Source organism: Meles meles, chromosome 20, assembly GCF_922984935.1.
Source record: "Meles meles chromosome 20, mMelMel3.1 paternal haplotype, whole genome shotgun sequence".
In the NCBI taxonomy this organism is placed as follows: domain Eukaryota; kingdom Metazoa; phylum Chordata; class Mammalia; order Carnivora; family Mustelidae; genus Meles; species Meles meles.
This window is the reverse complement of record NC_060085.1, coordinates 57,757,904-57,773,179: the sequence shown is the minus strand read 5'-3', so window position 1 is coordinate 57,773,179 and position 15,276 is coordinate 57,757,904. Positions and strand designations below refer to the sequence as shown.

General features: G+C 57.2%; 1 protein-coding gene across 7 annotated transcripts in view; it reads right to left on the bottom strand.

Annotated features, from left to right (window-relative positions):
- The window catches only part of IQSEC1 (IQ motif and Sec7 domain ArfGEF 1), a 377,460-nt gene that overhangs the window by 32,545 nt on the left and 329,639 nt on the right, over positions 1-15,276 (bottom strand). For all 7 annotated transcript variants that reach the window (XM_045990563.1, XM_045990566.1, XM_045990564.1 and 4 more), the window contains 2 exons: positions 13,108-13,402; positions 7,254-8,503 (listed from right to left, as the gene is read on the bottom strand). In XM_045990563.1, the coding sequence (XP_045846519.1) occupies positions 7,254-8,503; positions 13,108-13,402 (1,545 nt within the window). The remainder of the gene's footprint in view (positions 1-7,253; positions 8,504-13,107; positions 13,403-15,276) is intronic.

Below are 15,276 nucleotides of genomic sequence, written 5' to 3'. Positions count from 1 at the left end.
CAGCTGAGTGCTCTGCAGGCTCTCATCCCAGCAGGGGTCTACAGGCTTCTCCTGTCCTTTCTAGTTACCCGAGCCGTCGCGGAGAGATGTGCGAGTGTTGGTAGTGAGCCGGCCTCTGGATTTCCCACCCCACACACTCTGTCCCCCTTAGCCCGTGGGCTGACCTCACTCCCAGCCTGGCCACTCAGAGTCCCCGATCCTGCTGACCACCATGAGCAGTCTGGAGCAAGCCAGCAGGAGCCGACGAAAGAGGAGTAGCTCTCTTCCTGCCAGGGCTGCTGTGAGGCTGGACCCTGGGCTGGGGAGAGCTGGCAGGCCTCCTGGCCTGGTGGGGCACTGGCCGGGAGCTCTGGGGAGAAAATGGCCAGGAGATGCCCAACAGCTTTCCAGATCCAGACCCAGTAAGACCTCTGCTTCCACCAGTCTCATTGGGTTCCTGTCGCTTGCAACGGAGAAGGCCCTGATGAACAGAGACCAACGTAGGGTCTGTTTACCTGAAGCGCCCGCGGATCCTCTGCGGTCAGGGGGCCGAGCCGTCCCGTAATGTCTCAGCTGACCACAGGAGGAGGGACTCACCAAGTTCAGTACTTGAACCCCTGTGTGCCTGGAAGGGCCCTTCAATTCAGCGATCCGGGCTCAAATGCCCCCAGCGGCCTACGAAGGAATGACCACCCTCCCCCTGCTTACATACTTCCAGGGCCAGCAAGCTCACCACCTCTTCAGACAATTTCATGTAGCTCTGGTTTTTACAAAGCTCTTCCTGATGCCAGGAGCCCAAGCTGAACGGGGCTTGTCCTTACTGCAGAGAGAAGGTGGAGGAATCACCCTCCATCACGGCCGGCTGCCCTGCGGGGCCTGCCTTGGCTTGGTTTTCTTTCCCAAGAAACTGAGCACCAGATACCCCAGACCCAGGAGGCAGCTAGGGACCGCTAGGGCCATGAGAGTGGTGAGGGCCACGGGCTGGATTCCAGGGGAATGGAAAGCTGGCTTCCTTCTTGTAGCTCAAAGTGCTCCGAAGGGAGCTCATCTGCCAACTGTCAGCGCTACCAGCAACGGCGAAGAGCTCGCCGGAACCCTGGAGCCAGCACGTCTGGCTCTGTGGCCTCGAGCTAGCATCTGACCTCTCTGAGCCCTGGCTCCCTAGAGCTAAGTGTCATGGGGTCACCGTGAGGATTCAGGGAGCTGATGCACACGAAGTGTTTTGCGCAGCGCCTGGGACCTAACACGTGTTTATATGGCTGGCTGTCATCACTGGTGTTCTCGTTACTCACAAGAGACACGTCACGCATGAGGAGCACAGAGCTGGGGCTACCAATCAGGAGCCCACCCAGAGCTCTTCTGCTCGCTGAGAGAGGCTGGCCCAGCTCTGCAGCCTCTGAGCCTGATTCCCACGCAGATGGAGAACAGGTGACTGTCCAGGGATGCAGGAAGCGTGAAATCTCGGAGCACCCCAGACTCATACCAGGGCTCTCCACCTCCCCTCTGCAGAAAGGAATGACACCATGGGGGCACCTGGTAGGCACCAGGGGCTGGGCCATAGGTGGAAGGGACCTCAGAGGGCCCCTTGAACAGCTCCCAGCCCAAGCAAGAGTCCTAGTACACCGTCACACCAAGTGGTTGTTGAGGCCCTAACTTACATGCTCCTCAGAGACGGGGTGATCATTCCCTGATGGGAGTACCTGTTTCATCACAGGGGAGCTCTGGGGATGAGCACACTCTTTCAGAGGCGGGAGAGGTCTGGCCAGGTCTACCTGGACAAAACTGGCCTGGGCTACAGTCGCCTGGGCTCTTGTCAGAGTGAGAGAGGCATGAAAGAGGAGAATGACGCAAGGAGACCCATATCCCTGAGCACATGTGTGAAACACAGGAACAAGGGACCCCATTAGGGCTGTTGGGGTACTGACCCGGGCTCCTGGCGCTGTGGTGGCCCAAGGATGACCTCTCAAGGGCGTGTGGTCTCCTCTGGGTGGTGTGGCTTTTCCTTCCGAGCTCTCCATTTACCTCTGTGGCCCAGTGAGCTGATGGGGGGGCACGGGGCCACACATGTAGCGGCCATTCCCACATGGAGCCGGGTGAGGCCGTGCGAGTTCCTGCTGGCCCACCTGCTGGCTGTGTGACCTCAGACAGGTGACCCTCTTGGGACCTCAGTCCATCCATCTGTACAGTGGGGTTAATAAGCGTCTCTACCCCCAGCAAGACAACTTGTAGAGCAGCGTCCAGCACATGCTAAGCACATGGAACTATCAGCCACTGCCATGACCTCTGACTGTTCTGTCCACCAAACCACCTGCAGGGTCCTCCTACAGACCGCGTTCCTGGAAGCCCCCAACCCTTTGCTCTGGGCACAGCAGCCCCAGCTGCCACCCAGAAGCTCCTCCTTGCTGGTGGGCCCCAGGAAAGTTCTCGGTTCCACTTCCTCTAATCCTCACCAGGCCCTGGGAGGCAGGAACCTTGTACCCATTTTCCAGATGTAGGCGGCAAGGCTCCAAGAGTGCAAGGAGTTGCCATGTCCCTGCAGCTGGTGTGTGGCAGAGCTGGGGCTGAAAAGCTCTTGCCTCTAGTTCCTGGACCCCCACCCTCCCTCTGGGGCCGGGAGCTCCACGAGCAGCCTGGGGCCTGTGAAGAGCAGGTGCTTGGGGGAACATCTGGACGTCAGGCAGACTGGGGGCCCCAGGGATGCCCCTCCCTGCCCACCTCCCTCACGTTCTCAGGTCTCCTGTTTTGTTTTCCCTCCCCGCTCACGGACTCGCTGGCCCACTTTGGGTTCCTCATTCAGATCCTCCATGTACCCTATCTGGGGATGGGGGGCGGCTGAGGTTCTGTTGCGGGAAAGCCTACTACTGGGAGGGGGTGGGAACGGACAGCTATCTGCAGGGTGGGGTGGGCCTGGGTGGGAGGCTGGGGGCATGTTTCCCACGATGTCCATCGGCACCTGCCGCTGTGGGCCCGCCATCCCACTCTGCCCCATGCCCTGTGTGGAGCCAGACTTGCCGCTGCCTGTCCCTCAGTGCTCTAGACCAGCGCTGTCCATGAGCACAGTCTGGGCGGCCGAACTGCACCAGCTCTGTGCTGTCAGGCACGGGGGCCACATGTGGCCCGTGAGCACCTGCGCCGTGGCTAGTGTGCGCCGGGGGCACTGGATTCGTGTTATGTTTCTGTGAACTTTAACCTCAGGAGCCCCCTGCGGCTGGGCTGCAGCACTGGGAACACACAGGCTCCCCCGAGTGAGTCTCGGAGCTGAAGGCAACACTGACGACAAGTCGGCCGGGGTTGCTCATGGGTCTTAGCGAGCGGATTCCAAAATCCATGTGGAAGAATCCCCGCCCGAAGCAGCCAAGACAATTTTTACGAAGCCCAAAGGAAGGGGTTTTGCCCTAACAAGCAAACGCACGAGACCCCAAGTCTGCTGCTCATGGAGGAACGGACCGGCCCTGCAACGGTTAATGTGGAGCTTTACAAGCGTCTTCGTTCTGTTCCCTGATCTGTCCTGGGCCCCTGAAACACAGCCTGGTGTGTGGCAGGCGCTCAAGAAATAGCTGCTGAATGAATGAAAAGGTCCCATTCATGAGGAATTAGATGGGACTTCAAGTCCACGAAGAAAGGACAGATTGTTGAATAAACTGTTTGCAAACAACCGGCTAAGCTCCACAGAATAATAGAAGTTGGGGGGCGCCTGGGTGGCTCAGATGGTTGGGCGCCTGGCTTCAACTCGGGTCAAAATCTCAGGGTTCTGGGATCGAGTCCCGCATCGGGCTTCTTGCTCAGCAGGGAGCCTGCTTCTCCCTCTGCCTGCTGCTGCCCCGCTTGTGCTCCCTGTCCCTCTCTGACAGATAAGTAAAATCTTAAAAAAAAAAAAAAAAGTTGGACCCTTCACCTTGTGTGGTTCTCCTCTCCAAAACAAATTTCAGCTTAAAGTCCTAAAGGGCATGGAAATACACTGAAAAAAAATTTTTTAAAAAGCTATTTATGATTTGGGGCAGAGCCCCTTTTAATTTTTATTATTATAATTATCACTGTATTGATGATTTTTAATTATTACTATTTTTAAGGTAGGCTTCGCGCCCAGCGTGGAGCCCAATGCAGGGCTTGAACTCACGACCCAGAGATTGTTAACTGAGTTGAGATCAAGAGTTGGACGCCTAATCGACTGAGCCACCCAGGTGTCCCTGGGCAGAGCCCTTTTTAAAATAAATAACATGAAGAGCCAAAGAAATGAAACAAGAAAATACGAATTTAGCTAATTAAAATCGAAATCTTCCTGTACAGCATGGTGACTGTGCTTAATAATACTGGATTATTTACTTGAAAGTTGCCAAGACAGTAGATCTTAAAAGCCTAGTGGCAAGAAAAAACAAATTGTAACTATGTGTGGTGAGGGATGGTAACAACTTCTTGTCATCATTTTGCAATATACATAAAAAATGGAATCATCACCTCGTACACCTGAAACTGATGTTGGATGGCAATGATCTCAATTTTTAAAAACACAAAAAATTACAAGTACTTTTGTTAGATGAAAAAGCACAAAGTTAAAAGACATATATCTGAGAACCACTGAACCGTACACTTTATAAGGGTGAATTTTAGGATACTGTGAATTATAGCTCAAAAGAAAACAATTTTAAAGACAAATGACAGACAGAAAATGTTTGTAATTACAAAGTATCAGTATCCACAACAAATACAGAACTACTGGTAAATCAACATGACAAATAGCCTGAGAGAAGAAAACGAGCCAAGAATATGAACTGGGGGGCCCTGGCTGGCTGAATCAATGAAGCATGTGACTCTTGATTTCAAGGTTTTAAGTTCAACCCCCATGTTGGGTGTACAGATTACTTAAAAAAAGAAAAGAAAAAAAGACACATACAGATGCTCTACTGCTCCACTTTAGATGCTGGGAAATGCAAACTAAAAAGACCAAGAGACACCATGTCTACCCTTCGATTGGGGGTGGGGAGAGAACACTGAGTGTTGCCAAGCATGTGGGAGAACGAGGACTTCTCAGATCCAGCAGCAGAGAGAGGAAATGGATAGAGCTCCCCTTTAAAGGGTAAGTTTCCAGTGAAAAACGTGCCTACCTAAGCCTCCATAATTCTGCTTTTAGCTAGCTTCTCTATAGACTCAAGTCTTGAGAGTGTATGTAAAAACACTCGTTGTCCTCTATGGCTGGTAATTACGAGGAAGTGGAAGCAAGGGGCCAGGTCAATCATATGGCTAGCCCCACATCAGGGACCACTACAGAGCAGCAGGAGGGAGGGAGGTGGCCCATGCACACTGACGGGGGTGGGGTGGGACGGGGCGCTGGATCTCCACCAGCAAGCTCCGCAGTAATGTCCCAGTAAGATGACGTCCACAACCCCAGGCCCCAGATCATGTCAGCAAGGCCACAGCAGCAGCAGCTAACGCCTGGAAAGGGCTTCCTCAGTGCCAGGCGCTGCTCCAAACACTTCACATACCTGCTTCCTTACAACTCACACCCTCTGAGGTGGACGCTCTTGGGCCCAGAAACACTGTACAGACGGAAGGCCAGGCTGTGGGCCCGGGCAGTCTGGCCTGGGAGCTGTGCTCTGAGCCACGGCTGTCTGCGGTTCCTAAGAGCGCACCCATGCACGGAGTGAAGATCTGGGAGGAGAGACTCCAAAAACAACAAGAGCCTAAGGGAATGTTATCCTAACTGGAAGCCTTTCATTTTCCACGGGAATATAGTCCCGTACCGCACCCATAACTAAAAACAGAGCTAGAGGGCATCTACACAGACCGACGCTGGTTGGTGGAGGGACTGTTTTTTTTCTGGCCTCCACCTGTCGACATGGCTGGGACCCCCATATCAGGGATGTGGTGGGCTCGGGCACTAAGGGAGCCCCAGGTCAGTTCAGCCCCCTGCCCAGGAGGGCCCTGGCCTGGGTCTTTGATGACCTGGGAGCTGGCTGTGCCCAGAAGTGGGTGGGAGCAGACTTCTGGGACAGAGCTCAAGATGGGCTCAGCAGAATATGGTCCTTTCGGCCAATGTGCTGGCTGGCCACAGCTTGTGCAGCAGTGCGGATGTCCCTATGTGCCGTGAGCCATGAGTGGACGGGGTCTCCGGAGAGAGCTCCCAGGCAGATGCAAGGTCCTTGAGAGTCGAAGTTCTCAGCTGAGTGAGGACCAGCGACCCAGAGCCCGCCTACTGCTCCCATGTAAACGTCCTGCCCCCTATACCCTCCCTCTAGGGACAGGCCTCTGAGTCCCCTGAGACAGTGCAGCACTTCCACCTGTAGTAGGGATGGCTCAGAAGTGCCCCCCAAGCCCCCTCCATCTCAAAGAGGAAGCAGAGAGCAGGGAAGTGCAGCGGATGCCTGTCAGTTGCCACCAGGCAGTCTGGCCGTGTCCCCAACCTTGGAGGAGTCAGCGCCAGGCTGACGTCCGGTGAGCCCCAATCCCAGAGGCCCTGTGGATGGAAACGATGTGAAATACGATGTTTAATAACCAGAGCCCGCCGGCGTCCCTTCCAAGGGAGTGTGCGGCCCTCCTCCCCTTCCGCTTGCTATTTTCGGCTGTGCTAAGAATAGCCTGCTTTAAATACCCGTCCCTCCTCAAATCGGCTCTCAGGACTGCCCCCACAGCACCTTTCTAGAACTCCCGGCGGGGAGCGGCCCCTCAACAGATCCAATTCACACTACCACAGGGACCTTGCTGAGACTTCTGTTAGCACCAGGTCTCTGTCCTGCTTCCCCCGACGCGTGCCTCTGACAGCCGAGCCTGCCCCAGCCCTTGGAGATCTTGCTCAGACACGGACCCCATCACGCACTTGCCCAAAGACCTTTGTGCCACTCGTCCCCCAGCGAAGCCGATCCAAACCCCCGAGCCTCGTGTTCCCAACCGGGCACGTGATGCCGCGCCGTGAGCCTTCACATTCACGAGTCCCGAGAAGCTACTGCGCGCTGGGTGCTGCTCGAGGTGCTCACGGGCCCTTAACTCCTGTCCCTGTGTTGCTCTGTCACAGAGCAACCCCTCATTTGGCTGCTGCTCAGCCTGGGAGCCTCTGCTCTCCCCAGGGCAGGGCCCTCGGGTGGGGGGGGGCCAGGCCTACCGCTCACCAGGCTCCAATCTCCTCTATGACAGCATCACTGGGCCACATGCTGCTAGAGGCCCCACCAGCACAAGGTCCCCCCCTCACACATATGCTTTTAAACCCTCAGTGCGTGCAAAGGCCCTAGGGCACGAGAGCAAGGCCCTCCCCATGTGCTCCTGCAGGGCCGGCAGGCACTCACTTGTTGAAGAGATTGAGGCCGATGCGATAGTGCCTCTTGCGGATGACATCGTTGCTGAAGGCGGGGGAGTCCCAGCTGTTGCGGGTCTCCTTGTGGTAGGTCTGCTTGCTGAGCGTCTGCTCCCTCAGGCTGTCCCGGGACGACGACTCAGAGCTGCAGTTGATGGTGTCGTTGGAGTTGGATGTGCTGTTGATGCTGTCGTTGTCCCCATCCGAGTAGTCGGACTCCGACTTGCTCTGCCTGTTGGCCGAGCCGTTGATGGCCAGGTGGCTGTCCAGGGGCCGGGGGGGCCGGGACCGCAACTCCGGCTCCTCCCGGGGGAGGCTCTTGGGGGGGCCGCCCAGAGGGCCGTGCTTGGGGCTGCCCTGCGGCCCGCCCAGGCTGCGTTCATAGGCGCTCTGCCTCTTGAGCGAGCCACGGTCCGAGCGGTCGCTGAGGTCCACGGAGCTGTCGCTGGGCGGCTCAATGGTGAGCAGCGGGAGGTGCTCCACCCGCAGCCGCTGCTCCGGCCGCTCGAGCGACGGTGTGCTCCGGCAGCTGGTGTCCGTGTCCCCCTTGTCGTCCTTGTGGGCCAGAGCCCAGTAGTCCTGAGCGGCGCCCCCAGCCCGCAGCCGCAGGTCCGACTCCGTGCTGGGTGGCCGGTGCCCCGCCTGCGAGAGGGGCAGGGGCGGTGACAGCTCCTCCTCGTCGATGTACAGGGTGACATCGCTGTATGAGGCCGTCATCTCGTCCAGTTTATGGTGGTCCACGCTGTGCAGGGCCGGCTTGGGCTCGGCGTCCCGGGCCCGCCCTGCGTCGGGGGCTGGCGCCTCCTCGGCGTGCAGGCTGCGGCAATTGAGGGCGTCGTCGATGGACTCGGCCAGGGACTTCACCTGCCTTGAGAAGGCGTCCTCCAGCTCCGTGATGGCGTCCGCGAAATCGCTGGACGGGGCGGGAGACTTGAGGGTGGGAGGCTCGCCAAGTTCGCCGCACTCGGATGGCACCAGGGCCCCGAGCTGAGAGCCATCATCGGTCACGGAGACCTGCTTGCCCTCGAAGTAGGAGCTGTGCACTTTCTCCGGGCCCTCGAAGGAGAACTGCATCCTCATGTTGGACAGCACGATGCGGCGTGACATGCGGTTCTCCGACATGGAGCTGCGTAGGCGCTCGAAGTTCTTGTTCATCTGGTACTGGCGGAAGGCCGTCTGGATGGTGCGGGCCGCATGGCGGGTCACGAGGCGGCCCCCATACTTGCGTTCTAGCATCTCCACCTGGTTGGGGGCAGGACAGGACATCAGTGAGCTCAGCCCCATGTGCGCTCAGCCCCGTGTGCCGCCGGCGCAGCACCACACACACCCACGGTCATGTCCGCCGCCCAGCTCCGTGGCTGCAGCAGCCAGAAAGGCCTTGGCGCATCCCAAAGTTGGTTAAGACAACCACGGAGGCAAACTCGTGGGGTCGCCCGGAACAGGGGTTCCCCGGGTCCAAGAAGATGGAGAAACGCTCCGTTGAAGGGAAAGCAAGGATGTTCCCTACAGGACCTCCCAGGACCTTTGAAAGGTGGAGCGTTTCCAAATTTCTTTGGACACAGAAGCCATTGGCCCTAGCATGTCTTGTGGCCTGGGCTTTAATGAAACTAGCGAGATGCTGGAGGAGGAGGAGGCAGCCCCTCCAGAGGGGAGGAACCCGAAGCATGAGCAGGTTAAGGGATCAGCCAAAGGTTTCAGTGAGATCCTGGACCCGGACCCTTGGTGGCAGGCTTCGGGACTCACTTCCTCTTTACAGCAGTGACCTCGTGCTCTTACCATCTAGTGGAGGTGGTGGTGGGGTGTCACTGGGTTTCAGGGAGGCCTGAAATAATTACCTTAGTGGGGAGCAGGATTCAAGGTCACATGCCTGGCTCTAAGCCTGGCCCTGCCCCTCGTTAGCTGTGCCACTCTGAGCAAGCCTTGGGGCTGTGCATTTCCTGTTTCTTCATCTGTAAAGTGGGGATGGTACTCAGCCCTACCTCACAGGACTGCGGTGAGCACCTGATGAGATGGACACAACAGCTTAGCTCATGCCAAGCACGGGGACAGTTGGGCCTAGAAGACCCTCAGCTGCGTTCCTGGAAGGTGTTTATGGTTTGGGGGGGTCCTCGACTCCCCTCACTGGACAGATGGGGAAACTGAGGCCCAGAGAAGTGACCCAGCTCAGAGGCACAGGCCTCCAGACTCCAGAGCAAGCACTCATTCTACCACCCCAGGTTCCGATGGCCCCTCTTCGTGATGAGGTACAGAGACGGGGCCGGGCTATAGGCAGGTGGCACTGTCTGGACTCCCCTTTGTGACACCCAGATTCCCAAAGCCCCGAGGCTCACTCCAGCCCGTGGTGATCAAGGACAACCCTGAGGACTGCTCCCTGTGCCTCGCTCCTGAGTGAAAACATGCCCGTAAAGTAGGAGGCTACCCTGTAGGAAGCAAAGAAAATTCAAGATAAGCAACTGGCTTCTCCACCAAGCCAGGCTCTTGGGCTGCTGGGCAGAGGGGGTGCCTGATGAAGGGGCCAGGAGAGGCCTGAGACCTTCAGGAGGAAGGCATGCTTGCGCCAAGGAGGCAAAGCACCACCCCCTGGCCTGTCTAGACCCCACCTGCCTATGCTGTGCCGGGCATCACACCAAAGCCGGTGGCACAGAGAGATAAGGTCCCTCCCCTCCAGAAGCGAAGATAAGCTCCCTCTCGTCAGGGAACCAGACAGATACACACACCTAACTGAAAGAAAACCAAACAGACACCGACCAAATCCACACTATGGCCCGAGTTGGGGGAGAGGGTCGCTCAGAGCCACTGTGGGGCGGGCCAGGAACAGAGGGCTTGGGGCCTCACATACCCTGGTGCCGGTCCTGGTCCCCTCCCTTCCTGGCTCTGGGAGGCCACCCACGTCAGGGATGCCGGCTCTCCCCGGACACTGAAAGCGCCAGATCTCTGGGGCCCGTGGGAGAGGGAGCAGCAGGCTGGGCAGAGCGGCTCCCTTCATAGCAGGAGAGGGTAGTGCGTGTGCATTTGGGGGGAGGGGGGTGGATCAAAATGACTTTTCTGGGCCCAGAGTCAGCCAGGGTGGGTCTGTTTTTTCTCTTGCCCTGAAGTTACTGAACACCATCCAAAGAGATGACCTCACTTCCACATCTGTAAGCAGACTCTTACAGTTTTTTGGGGGTTTTGAGTGGAGCTCTGAAAGCCGATGGGGCTGATAAAGGGCCCAAGGCTGAGCTCTGGGAAGCCCCCCTCCTCCGCCCTTCAAGGCCGGTAGCCTGGCCCCCCTCATGTCGCATTCGGGGGCAGAGTCATGATACCAGGGCCACCAGCGTAGGCCCAGGGCTCACTCAGGGCTCTTTCTCTTCTGCCGACTGGGGGCCTAGACAACCAGGCAGTGACCGTGTTTGTCTGAGACCGGCCCCCCAAATCTGGGGGAAGGGTGGGGGGGATGAAGAGGGACCTTGGAAAGGCAGGATTTGGCTCTGTGTTGTCATCAAAGCCCCCCCTCAGTCCCTCCTTCCTGGTCTTCCCTGGAGGACACACACTGACCCAGGCCTGCTCTTACACAATCCCCAGACTCATGGTGGTCATTCCTCCTCCTGGGCCACAATGGACCCGAGGCCCAGCCTGAAAGTTTACTGGGGTGCAGGGGAGGGAATCCAATTTATCCGTGCTCACCTGCTGTATGTCGCCTTCACCCGATACTCACAGGAACTCCAGCCTGTAGAGTAGCCCTGGGATCCCCCTTCTCGGAGGACAGAGGCTCTGGGACACGGAGGTGACCCCTAGCCCTCCCTCTCCCTTTAAAAGGATGCGTCTCAACAGCGGGGGAGGGACAGGGAACAGAGAGGAACACCCTTCCACAAAGCAGAACTAGCAGCTCTGATGACTCAGGACTCCTGCTCTCCTTGATAGGAAACCACCAGAAGGTGCAGAGGCCCTGAAGCCAAAGGGCTCCCTTCACTAAACAGGACTTTGCTTACCCGGCTTTAATCTTCGTGGAATTGTGTACCCTACTTTCATCGGGCAGTTCCCATGGAATCTGTCCTATTGCCATTCTTGCTTTCATTGCTGGGAAGCTCAACAGCTCGGTGGTCCTCTCAGCTTTTCACCACCTCTTCCTTGCCACCCTTGATCTGCCTCGCGCCTTTGCACCTGGGGTTACTGCTTCCTGGAAGGCCACTTCCTTCAGACGCTCAGTTCAGACGCCACTTGGAGGAGGCCGTCCCCAATGCTGTCACCTCCCACAGCCACCACTTCTTCCCCCTATTTCGTGATCTCTGGGGTTTGTATCACGCTCTGGAATTAAACTGTCTTTATTGCTAACTTGCTTGTGGGACCATCTCCCGGACCAAAGTGTCAGCTCAAGAGCTGGGGCCTCGCCCTGTCCACTGTGGACTCCCCAGCACCCAGCACAGCGTCTGGCACACATGGGTATTTGGCGAACATGCGTGGGATCAGAATGACCAGCCATGGCCCCAGAAAGGCCACATGAACCCAAGGTTTATCTCCACAGGCCTCTGTGAGGTCTTCGACTTCCTCACTTCCGTTTCCCACTGCTTCTGCTGGAGGTCTTTTACTGTCAACTGCTTCTGATTCACTTTGGTTATGGGTGTAAGTGATCAATGGAACAGAGGTGGTCTTCCCCTGTGGTGGGCCTGGCCACGGAGCCGAGTACCACGATGGGTAGGGGGATGGGGGCGGTTTCTGCTATCTGTAGAAGGGGGCCATCTGTAGAAGGATGGAGAGAATCAGGGGTGAGATAGGTAGCCTGAGGACAGGGAGAGGAGGGGGCTGGTAGGAGACTTTGTTGGGGGTAGAGGGTTGGGAGGAGGAAAGACCCACCTTGGGCAGTACCCACATGGCTCCCGGAAGTCAGGTGCCCTGACAGGCCCAGACCGCTGCTCCACAAAAGACAAATAGGAGCAAACAGAGGGTGGCAAGGTGAGGGGTCGATGTGACCACTTAGGACTCATAAGGAGATGGCCCAGGAGCTGGGGGAAGCTGGACAGATAAGCCTGACCCCCCCCACCCCCCATACATCTACGCAGCTGCTTGCCATAACCTGAGGGTCTCCTGAAGCCAGAAATGTGCCTTCGGTTTCACCCAAGAACTCTTACTCAAGAGTCTCCTAGGGACCTGTGCTCCGGAGGTCCTCAATGCGATGCTCTCTGTCCCCCGCCCAGTGATCGCTCATTCCCTCTGCGCCCCTTCCCCCACCCAGCTGGGACATGCCTCTCCCTCAACCCAGGAGGCTATCTTTAGTCCTTCCCTGGAGCCCAGCCAGGCGGGCAGGCTGTGCACCCTCCTCGCCCTCCTGGCACATGGGTGCCAACCCCACGGTGGGTCTGCGGGAGGAAGCAGGCCTTCAGTGAGGCTGTAACCCAAAGGGGATATAAAGCAACCTCGCTCGCGGGCTGTGGACAGGCTTGGTGTTCTTTTCGGAGCGCGTTCTATCTATGTTGTATACTGCCCTCCTGCCCTTCTCCTCGGGGACTCCTCCTGAGGACTATCTAAGGTTCAGGTGTCCCCTGGGACCTCAGACACTCAGCATCTGGCCACTGAACCTGTGGGCATGCCATGGGGACAGGGAGTGGGGCGGAGACCCAAGTCCTGACACCCCAGTCCCTTCGCCCGGGGTGCCTCCGCGGGTCGGGCAGAGCAAGAAGGGGACTCTGGGCGGAGGTGAAGGCCATGTTCATAGCACAGGTGCACCTGAGTGGACGTCAGTCTGTGGGAGACCTGAGCCTCTTGCAGCTTTCGGCCGGCCCAGCAAAGGCCCCGGCACCCGTCTCCAGCCAGAGCCACCTGGCTTCCTGTCCCCCAGCCCCCCACCTGCTCCCAAGGTGGGGCCCGCCTACCTGCTTGTCCTGCAGGTCGGAGGAGAGCTCATAGCTCTCAGACAGTGACCGCGAGCGTTTGATGGCCTCCTCCTCGGCCTGCTTCCGCAGGATGGAGGTCGAGTGCTGCAGTTTGGGCCTCCGTGTGCGCTGCTGCTGCCCCGGCGGCCCCGAGTACAGCCCATAGGCTCCCACCGACGCGTGCTCGTAGCGGTCGGGGCTCAGACCGGAAGCAGGCGCTAGGGGGCCCTGGTGGTAGGCCGACGGGCTGTCCAGCGACGTGCCAGTCTCGCTGCTGGGGGCTTCGCCCTCCACGCTGCAGGGGACAGAGAGATAAGAGAGAAGCCCTCTGTGAGTGGGAGACTGGGAGCCGGAAGGTGGGAGGAGGCCACAGGCAGCTAAATGGATCCAGTCCCCTTCTGTCCCTCATTCCCACCACCTGACTTAAGTAAACCACTGATTTTTGTACCTTCGGTTCTTGTTTTTAAAAGACATTGACGAAAGTGACTCTGTACTACACACCTACTTAGGGGTCAGGCACTGGGGGGGGGGAGTAAGGGGGTGAGCCGTGCCCCCCAGAATTTATATCTTGAAGTCCTAACCCCCAGTACTTCAGAATGTGAGGGAGACGGTCTTCAAAGAGATAGGTTAATGAGGTCCATCGGGCTCCTAATCCAATGAGACTGATGTCCTTCTAAGAAGAGGAGATGAGGACCCAGACGTGCACAGAGGGATGACCATGTGAGGCAAAGGGAGAAAGCGGCCATCAGCACACCAAGGACAGAGGCCTCAATGGCACTAGCCCTGCCGACACCTTGATACTGGACTTGGGGCCTCCAGAACAGTGAGAAAATAAATGTCTCTTGTTTAAGCTGCCCAGTCTGTAGTCCTTGTTATGGCGGGCTTGGGAATGAATATATTGTTATACGTACGTTTTTCTTTTTTAAAATCTTAAATTAGTCTGCAAAGAAAGAATTAACTAACCCCTCTCTTCCAGGTGGGGAAACTGAGGCCCACAGAGGTACAGAGACCTGCCTGCACAGGTAGTAAGTGGGTGAGTTGAGGTCAAAGCCCAAGTTGTGGGATTCCAAGATTTGGTGGGTGTGTGTGTGTGCACCCCTCCACCTTGTTGAGCCTCATCCCCAGGACGCAGACACCTCCCTTTCAACATTCCAAGTGCTAAACTGGGGGAACAGAGAGGGACTGCCTGGCTTACTCATCCCAAACTCAGGAACTCAGAAAACAGACATGGGTTCCTGTTGCAGACTGCTTTTCAGTTTAGCACAAAGAGGCAAGGCTGTGTCTAACACAGCATCTAGCAGCCTCTCTGGTCAAGCCTTGCCATTTCCCTGTCCTTGCAGGGTATCGCTCAACCTTTAAAGACCCTCTGATCCCTGGGGCCAGGGCAGGGGTTTCTCTGGAAGGGGCCCAGCAGAGAGAAGGGAACCCAGCTCCCCTTCCCAGGCTGCAGTCCTTCCTCCGTGGTCCTGTCTTCAGACCAATGGCAACACGCTGGGTGTGACAGCCTTGGGAACAAGGGGTCTACCCCCTGCCCAGCTCTGCTTCCAGTCAACGCCACAAGGCCTGGCCAGTGCCGCCCTGTGAGTGTCGAATGGGACTGTTCACAGACTCCTAGGGGAGGCAGACTCAGAGTGGGGGCAGAGGGAAGCAGCCTGCCCTGTGGTTCCAATTCTGCCCCGAGCCAGGGACGGGTTGCAAATCCCTGCACTTGCCTTCCAACTTGTAGTTCAAGAATAGTACAGGACTTCCGCTCCACCAACTGGCTCTGGCCTCTGAGGACAGGCTGTGGGTATCCTGTGACAGAGGACGGCCCCTCCTGCTCCCCAGGAGCTTAAGTGTGACAAAGGTCTTTCCTTGGGAAAGAGCTCTGAGTGCTCTGCCTTCATCTGGCGGCAAATCAGGGTGGGTCGCCCTCATTTCAAGGCCTGTCTCCCTGTGCATTATCCATGTGGGATGGACCAGATGCTTTTAAGGTGTCAGAGGAATACCCACCCTTTAAGACTCTCCTGACATCAGTTACCCAAGAGCAGTCTCCTTTGGGCCCGCGTATCTGCAAGGGGGAGAAGGATGGGGACCAGTGGAGCTAAAAAATTCTCCCATTCTTCCGATAAAACTTTGAGCAATACTTCACAATAAATACTTGATGGCTTGATCCATAGTTGTATGAAA